The sequence below is a fragment of the Otolemur garnettii genome, unplaced genomic scaffold (assembly GCF_000181295.1).
Source record: "Otolemur garnettii isolate 467f Iridium unplaced genomic scaffold, OtoGar3 scaffold00007, whole genome shotgun sequence".
Lineage (NCBI taxonomy): Eukaryota > Metazoa > Chordata > Mammalia > Primates > Galagidae > Otolemur > Otolemur garnettii.
In genome coordinates, this window is record NW_003852402.1 from 37284994 (window position 1) to 37293964 (window position 8971).

Here is an 8971-nt window from a genome sequence, read left to right on the forward strand (position 1 = left end):
AGGAGTGAGAAAGACCCTCACCTTCCTAATATTATCTAACTTTTAACAGATTATATTGGTTCTCCATTGGAAAACTTTGTTAAATTAAATTAGCTAATGCAACAGGTACAACAAAACCAAGGGAACAAAGCCAAACTTGTAGAATTTTATGTTTTGGGTGGAGGAGGAGTTTCACTTTAAAATAGAAAGGTTTTGTAGGTCTCCTAGAATCACATAAGACACACGTTCCCTGGACTACAATTGTGTTTTATTATTCCTATAAAAGTGTGGGTGGAGAGAGAGGGGAGGGAAGAGGGGAGGCTGGGAGGAGGGAGGGCATTTGGTGGGACCTCACTTATTGTGCACAATGTAAGGGCACATGTCAAAACCATTAAAAGTAGAGTATAAATGTATTAACACAACAAATAAGTAAGTGAGGTGAAGGCTATGTTAACTAGTCTGATGTAAGCACTTCAAATTGTATATAAAATCAGCACATTGTACCCCATAAAAGCATTAATGTACACAGCTATGATTTAATTTAAAAAAAGAAAAGAAAGAAAGAAAGAAAAAAAAAATTCTCAGCCTTAGTGGAAAACTGGTTCTACAAGTGTTCAGTAATTGCTCAAACTTGAGCTAATTGTTATAAGGAGCAGTTCCTGAGTTGGGAGGGCTTATATATGCATCTTTGATAAAGATGGTGCAATTGTTTATAAATACCCTATCACATTTCCCAATTTGTCTTAAATATTTAGGTAGAAATAAGACTTACTTTCATTGAGTGAGATGTATTGCTTCATGTCTTCAATTTAAATCTTTTATCCAGCGAGAGTCAATTTTTGTTAGTAGTGAGAGGTATGGGTCCAATTTTGTTCTTTTTCATGTGGCTAACCAGTTCTCCCAGTACCATTTATTAAGTAGGAATTTTCCCTCAGTGCTTGCTTTTGTTTGGTTTATCAAAGATCAGATGGCAATACATGGCTCAGTTCATCTCTGGGTCATTTATTCTATTCCATAGATCTACATCTCTATTTTTTGTGCCAATACCATGCTGTTTTCATCATTATAGACTTGTAATATAACCTAAAGTCTGGTAACTTGATGCCTACAGATTTGTTTTTCTTTCTCTGCTGATGGGATTGCAAACTAATACAACCTCTAATGGAAAGGAGTATGAAAAGGACTAAAAATTGGCCTTGCATTTGGTCTACAAGCCCATTACTAGATATCTAACCAAAAGAAAAGCATGTTACCACAAGGAAATTTGCACTAGAATGTTTATTGCAGCTTAGTTCATAATTGCCAAGACATGGAAGGAACCCAAGTGCCCATCAACCCATAAATGGATTAACAAACTGTGGTATGTGTATACCGTGGAGTACTATTCAGCCTTAAGAAAAGATGAAGATTTGACATTTTTTGTGTTTACTTGGATGGAGTTGAGGAGGGTGACTGGCATCAGCAGGTTCTTATCTAATGTGCACAATGTGAGGGTGTTCAGCACCCCCCTGAGGGACAGGCTCAACTACAACTTGGACTTTACCTTAGAAATGAAAACAATGTAACCTGAACATTTGTACCCTCATATTATTCTGAAGTTTTAAAAAGAGAGAGAGAAGTAGACTAAGTCAGAAGCAGATTAACCTTCAGGACTCCGAATACCTGGGAAGTGTTTGTACATCAACATTTATACCCTGCGCAATCTTCTGTCTTCTTTTTATTCATGGAGCAAGACTTCTGTGGGAAGGTGGTTTCCTTTCTTGTTCTGATCTGAAAAGGGGAAGAAAGAAGAAGAAAAACCTGCCTTAGTGGTATTAAAAAGTAATGCTGAGGGATTAAAAGCACTTCGGAAGTAATAGGTTAAGGAGGCAAACGTGAGCACTCAGTAGTGTGTCTGAAGGAGGCAAAGCCGGTGGAATGAGAGGCCCATCAGAACACTGCCAAAAGACAAAAGTTCTTTTTCTGAAAATGAAAAGCAAAGTTAGGAGTGTTTGAAATAATAAATTTTACAAGCCTGCTTACATTTCCTCAAATCTCTCAAACTCCTTAGCTGCTTAATTATATAATTTGTATTATTTTAATAAAACATTTCAGCAGTAGACATGAAGAACAATACTACTACCCAGATCTCAGCATGATAAGATTCTGCACCTTGGTAGGAAAGACAAAGAAGGTAGAAAATCTAACCAAGGGACCAGTTGACTCTGTTGAGCCCAGAAACGTCATCGTCTAAACCAAAGATAAAGCATCAAGGCAAACTTTCTGGCTTTGATGACTGTGAGATCTGCTTTTGATATATTGCTAACTATGGGAGAGGGCCAAGGTGGGAATGGAAGACGGCAGCCTTGGTGGTTTTGCAGAGTGGGGCCCATGACATGCCAGCCAGCCATATTTCTCTCTACCTTTCACCTGCTGTGGGAACCCGACAGCCCCAGGCATTAGGGCCACTGCCCTCCAGAGGCAACTGCGAATTGCAGACTTGGTGCCAAAACGGAGATAATGGCCCTCTAAAGGTCTGCACTAGAGCTCCAGTCCTATTAAATGAAAGCAAATGGAACAAAAAGCAGGAAAAAATCCGGAGATTAATCACCTGGCCTAGAGAACGGGTGAAGCACTTTTATTAAAGCACATAAATGCGTAAGTTTTAATATTAAAAAAGAAATTAGAGAAGGGCAGAGACAACCAAATCACCAAGTTTCCCTTTGGAAGGGAAATCACACACATTAACAAATCATCTTGGGGCAAATTACAAAGAAATTGCAAGCTTACCGAAAATGGGGCTCATATTGTACAATGTTGTCAATGTTTTCCCTTCATGTTCTTCCAAAGAACATAGTAGAATACAACTAGTAGAATAAATGCTTAATAAACATCTGAGTGACTAAGTCGGTGATAAGATGGATTACAAAAAGCATGAATGAACCAATGAGCAAGCCTATTTTCCTAAATTTCCTAAATTTACCTAAAGGCTATTTGTAAACCCTGGCTTTTATTTAACCCAGACGTGGTGAAGGAGTGGTTAGCATCTGCCCAGGACTCAAACACGTAGAAAGCAGGCCTCTTAGTGACCAGCCATGACCACTTCATTGCTAAATTCAAGCTCTTTTTCCTCAGTTCACATCTACCTTTTTGACCTAAACAAGAGAATTAAAGACAACCCCTAAAGTCTTCAAATCTGTATAGTAGTTGAAATAATGAACTTCAATATATAATTCAAATACGCTTAAGATATAACTCAATTTAGTTTTCCGCAACTCAATTTGATATCCACTTAAGGCCATCTGCCTTGGTGATCAGCTCAGAGGAGTAGGGGCAGGGTCTCCCTATTGTAGGGTCCTATAAAGTCTAATTACAACTTTCTTCTCTTTTGCTTCTTCCTTATTTCAGCCTAGAGAATCTTTAGAGGATTGGGGAAGGATCAGCTTTGTGTTTACCTAGAGGAAACATAGTTTTCCTACCTATTGTGTATGCCATGATGTTCAAAAGACTTATTTTGAAATTCAGAACCCAACAATTGATAACGGTTTTTGTTTTGCATTATATTATACTGTTCCATGGTGAGCAGGTGTCTGCAAGCTTACCCTCCAAGTCTCAAGGATGCTGAGAGGCCAAAGGGTCTGACAAACACAGTTTCTCAGGAAAAAAAAAAAAAAAGGAAAAAAGAACATGTAACAGAAATCACATCTCAGGTGTTTGCAAAAGGGTAGAACCCTGAATCCACCTTGCAAAAAGTACTCTTATACAGCAAGAAGTTTTGGTAAACTGTGTGTGGATGATCATATCTCAGGCCCTCTCAGACCCCGTGACCACTGGGGAAGTTAGATAAGGGTCTGTATGAGGGGTTACCTATGCTGCAGGCATTGTTTCTTGACCTTCTTGCTGGAATGCCTTGGCATCCGAGAGTTAAGCATCAGTCATCAGTTTTGTTTAAAGAGGATGTTACACTTGTATGCAACCGGCTATTCTCTTACACATACCTACCTCATCAGTATGTGTGCATACTTATGATAACCTTAATGCAGCTCTCTAAAAGTAAAATTATCCATTAGAAAGGGTTTACTTAATACATAATAATGGTGTTCTTCAGAAAATTGCAGAAGTTGTCAAGTTATTAGCAGTCTGTGAAATTCCTATTTTCCTACGTCCTTGTCCATATGCCATACTTTAAAATGCAGCTTCTATTTTCATTAAAAATGACATAGCTTGTGTTAGCCTGCAGTTCTTTGATCACTAAGGAGCTTGAACACTGCTTCACCAGTTCATTGCTCCTTTATATTTTGTATTATTTTTCCATGCATCCCACTTGCTCATTTTCTCAGATCTTTATCGACTAATCAGAGCTCTTCATATGAAAAATGTCAATAACTTGACTGTTGTGTACTGAAAATTTTTTTCCAGCACGTTATTTGCTCTTTTTATAGGGTTTGAGTCATAGAAACTTACAATTTGCAAAGGTGATCTTTTGATTTCCCCTCCGCACCTTGGTATTGTTATTAAGAATTCCTTTTCCACGGCAATATGATAAACGTTCACCTTTGTATCAGTTCAGTTGTCCACATTTACATTTTTTTTTGAGACAGTCTCACTGTGTTGCCCTTGGTAGAGTGCTGAAGCATCATAGCTCAGAGCAACCTCAAACTCTGGAGCTCAAGCAATTTTCTTGCCTCAGCCCCCAAAGTAGCTGGAACTACTGGTGCCCACCGCAATGCCCAGCTGTTTTTAGAGAAAAGGTCTCACTTTGGCTCAGGCTGGTTGTGAACCTGTGAGCTCAAGCACTCCACCCACCTTGGCCTCCCAGAGTGCTGGAAAAACAGACGTCAACCACCGTGCCCGCCCTTACGTTTACATTTTTAATCAAGTGATTAAATTTAGCAGAGCATAAGACTGAGTCCTGCATTATTTTGCATTATTTAATTACTGTTTGTTCCGACATTATTATTTAATACTCCTTTTCTTCTTTGGTCTGAAGTCCTCGTGTATTATATAATAAAATTTTACATATGACAGATTCAACTCTGGGATCTCTGCCCTGCTCTACACTTTTACTGTAAAAATAAGACACCATTATAGATTCTTAGTAAATTTTCATGTCTGATAAGAAAAGTTCTTCTGTGTTAATATTTTCAAGTGTTTAAAAAATTTTGTGACTCTTCATTTACTCTTCCAGATGACACTGGGAAATCCCATTTGAAACGTTGGCATTGTAATTTAGGTCTTCACTGTCTCTTACTCTTCTTAGTTGAACCCCCATCCAATCCATTCTGTACTCTGGTGCAGCCTAACATGCTTATAGTTTATCCACAAACATAATAAATAATAATGGTGATGGTAAAATACCCCATTTGCCTTGCCTTTTGAAACTTAAACTTGGGGTTTTTATTAATGATGGTAATCTCAGCTTTGTCTCTAAGGGAAAAGTGTCATTGTCTTTTCAGAGTGTGGAAGGAGAACACCATGAGAAAGCTGTGGAACTACTCAAGGCTGCTAAAGACAGTGTCAAGCTTGTGGTCCGATACACCCCAAAGGTTCTGGAAGAGATGGAGGCCCGCTTTGAAAAGCTACGGACAGCCCGGCGTCGGCAGCAGCAGCAATTGCTAATTCAGCAGCAGCAACAGCAGCAGCAGCAACAAACACAACAAAACCACATGTCATAGGTGAGAATGGACTTATTCTGTATAGGCAGAGTCTCATTTTATATATATACACACACACACATATATATGTAAGTGTCCAATTTTTTGACGTAATTACTTAGACAACTGAAACAAAATCACTAGATTTAATAATCCAAGCAAAATCAACCAAACAAAAGAAAATGATCTCAAAACATGTAAACAAAGTCATTTCTTTATGTGTCATTGAACTATATTTTCCACAAATGTAAGCTATTTTGAAAAAAACATGTACTTTGTAAGGGGCAGGTGCAGACTCTAGGATGCCTTTCTGCATAGCACAGATTAGGAAAATGAACCCTCTGTGCAAACCCAGACTCTACATGAGAAGAGTGTGAGCTGGCTTCCAGTCCTCACGTCCCTCTAGGCCAGTTGTCTATGTGTAAACTGAGTACCTTTTAGTCCTGCCCCTGGGAAGATCTCCTTTAGAAGACTTTACAATTTATGTACGCTATCGGTCAGAATGTAAAGTAAACTGATCCTCTGAAAACAATGAAGTAGAGGCCTGCCAGTGTCCACACTCTGAGAGATTCTGAAGTTCTCTTTGGGTGCTCATTTAAAACGTGTCTAACATACACATGGCTGAGGGATATATAGACAAAGAATGCCCAACATTGCTAATCATTGGAGAAATAGAAATTAAATCATGTGTATCACCAGTATATCTCCTCTGACCTATTATATTGGCTCTTATCAAAAAGATGAAAGGTAGCACGTGTTGCCGAGGATATGGAGAAAAGGGAACCCTTGTGCTATGGGTCAGAATGGAAAGCAGTACAGCCATTTTGGAAAGCAGTATGGAGCCTCCTCAAAAAACTGAAAATAGAATTGCCATAGGATCCAGCTCCAGCTGCAATTATACTTCTGAATAGTATTCAAAGGACTTGAAATCATGTCAACAAGATGTCTGTACTCCCACGATGACTGCAGTGTTATTCACAAAAGCCAAGATATAAAAAACAACTGAAGTGCCCATTGATTGATGAGTGGATTTTGAAAATCCACGGAAATAAAAAAGCCTTTAAAAAGCAGGAAATTCTGTTATTTTTGACAATAATGAACGGAGCCAGAGGGCATTATGCCAAGTGAAGTAAACCATAGACAGACAAACAAATACCACATGACCTCACTTATATGTGGAATCTAAAAATTCAGACTCATAGAAGTGGAGAGAAGAATGTACTTACCAAAGGCTGGAAGGTTGATGAGGGCAAGTGGGCAGGGAAAAGCAGAGGCTAGTCAAAGGGTATGGAGTTTCAGCTTCTGTTTGACAAGAGAAATACATTCGGGGGATCTGTTATATAGCTTGTGACTGTAGTTAATACTAATGTATTTTTCAAATTAGCTAAAAGAATAGGTGCAATTGTTCTCACCACAAAGACATGATAAGTATTTGAGATGATAAACATGTAACCTACTTTAGATTATTTCCTAATGTATATATGTATCAAAACAGCACATAAATATATACAGCTATTAGTTGTCAATTACAAACAAAACCTAAAACAGAGCAAAAATTTTATTTAAGTGAAAATAAAGTGTCTAAGATTTCCCTGTCATTTTCTAAATTCCATTTTATGAAAAAGAATACTCAGTCAGGTTTTGCTGTATATTTTCAAGAAAAAGGAAAAAAAAAAGTTACTAGTAAGAGTCACCATCTTTGAAGTACTTACTGTGTCCTTGGCCCTTGTCACACATTAGCCCTAATCCCCAGCAAAACCCTTCAAGGCCAATGCCATTAAAATCCCATTTTTCAGATGAGACTATCAAGATGAAATAGCTTCAGTGAAATTCCTCGCAGCCACACTCACAAGTAACATAGAATTAGTTTCCTTCTCACTCTACCAGGTATTAATATTTTATCTACCAACATCAGATATTCTGGAGTTCTATAAAATTTCCTCTCTATCCTTTGGAAGATACCTACATATTGTTAGATACTTTTCCACTGGGGTCCCTGCAAATATGTATTTGTAATGAAGTTCAAATGTTCTTGAAAAAATGATTATGTGTACTATTGGTTTTAGGTTGTTCAATATCAGATTATTATTTGTACAATCAGAAACATTGGCTCTAACATGATGTTTTCAAGTTTTTATGACATTCATAAAAAGGAGAGGCTGCAAAGGGAATAAAGTATGGGATTTGTCTTCGGATGGTCCTGGGAATTCAAGAATATATCGATCTTTTATAGCATGCTAGTGTTATTATATATACCATATTTTAGTATCTTTACCTAAAATTACGTTTCATTTTCAAAATTACTATATTTCAAACAGTATTTATTTGACATGCTGTAAGCCAGGAGCTATTTAGTGAGTCGCAGACATAACGTGAACAAAGCAAAGTCCTTGTTCTCGGATGTGTGCATTTTGGTGGGAGGAGAGACTTAATAAACAAACAAGTAAATAGAAATACTCTCTTGGGAGCAGTACTTTGCAGAGTTAAAATAGGATGTTTAAATAGAAACCAGAAAGATGGTGTCTTAAATGGGGGGCCAGGGAAGACCTTCCCAATGAGAAGGTCACATTTAAGAAGAAATTGAATGGCAAGCAGCAGCCAGGCAAAGAGAATAAAAAGAAAGAGGCATAATGTAATAGCGGCCGTTTGATGTTTGAGGAACAGAAAGAAAGCCTGGGTGGTTAGAGAACAGTGAGTGAGAAGGACAGTGGTAGGTTATGATGCCAGGGGAGGCCAGGACTGAGAGCTCTGCAAGCCACTAAGATGGGATTGCAGTGCAAGCCACCGGAGGTTTTTAAGCAAGGGAGTGACATCATCTATGTATCACAAAGATCACTCTGGCCACTGAGAGAATGGATTATTACGTGGTAAGAGTGGGCCAATCAGGATGCCAGTATGTAGGAGCTCAGGGAAGAGCTATGTGGCTTAGACTAGGATGATGTAGTTGAGATTGAGATCAGTAGCCAGGTATGGACTTCGTTCTTTTCCATTCCAAATAGAAAGGTACTTCACATTTGTGCATCCAGAATCCTTGCAAAGGTCCCTTTAGTAATGATGCCAACCCATTATTTTTTCACCAGACATTAAAGAACTTTCTTCCATCCTTGATAATGCAGACTTAGTCTCCCAATTGATTTACCATATCAGCCCACAGGAAAATTGTTCAGAAGTTTTTCAAAAGAAATATGCTGCCATTCAGACTTCTCAGGTCTTACTAAAAGCTTCCAACGTGATGCTCATTCAGTCATCTTTGGAAGTAGACAACTTGGCCATAAGTATTTGTTGGGCCGTGTACTCAATTCCACTTCTCTGTTCTATCAAGTCTTTGTTAAATCTCAGGATTCCATGGCTCGGCGCCT

At 38.3% G+C, this 8971-nt stretch overlaps 1 protein-coding gene across 1 annotated transcript in view; it reads left to right on the forward strand.

Moving 5' to 3' along the window:
- LIN7A (lin-7 homolog A, crumbs cell polarity complex component) overlaps positions 1-8971 on the forward strand; it is a 152031-nt gene that overhangs the window by 136389 nt on the left and 6671 nt on the right. Inside the window, exon 5 of the mRNA XM_003783384.3 lies at positions 5415-5633. Within this exon, the coding sequence (XP_003783432.1) occupies positions 5415-5633 (219 nt within the window). The remainder of the gene's footprint in view (positions 1-5414; positions 5634-8971) is intronic.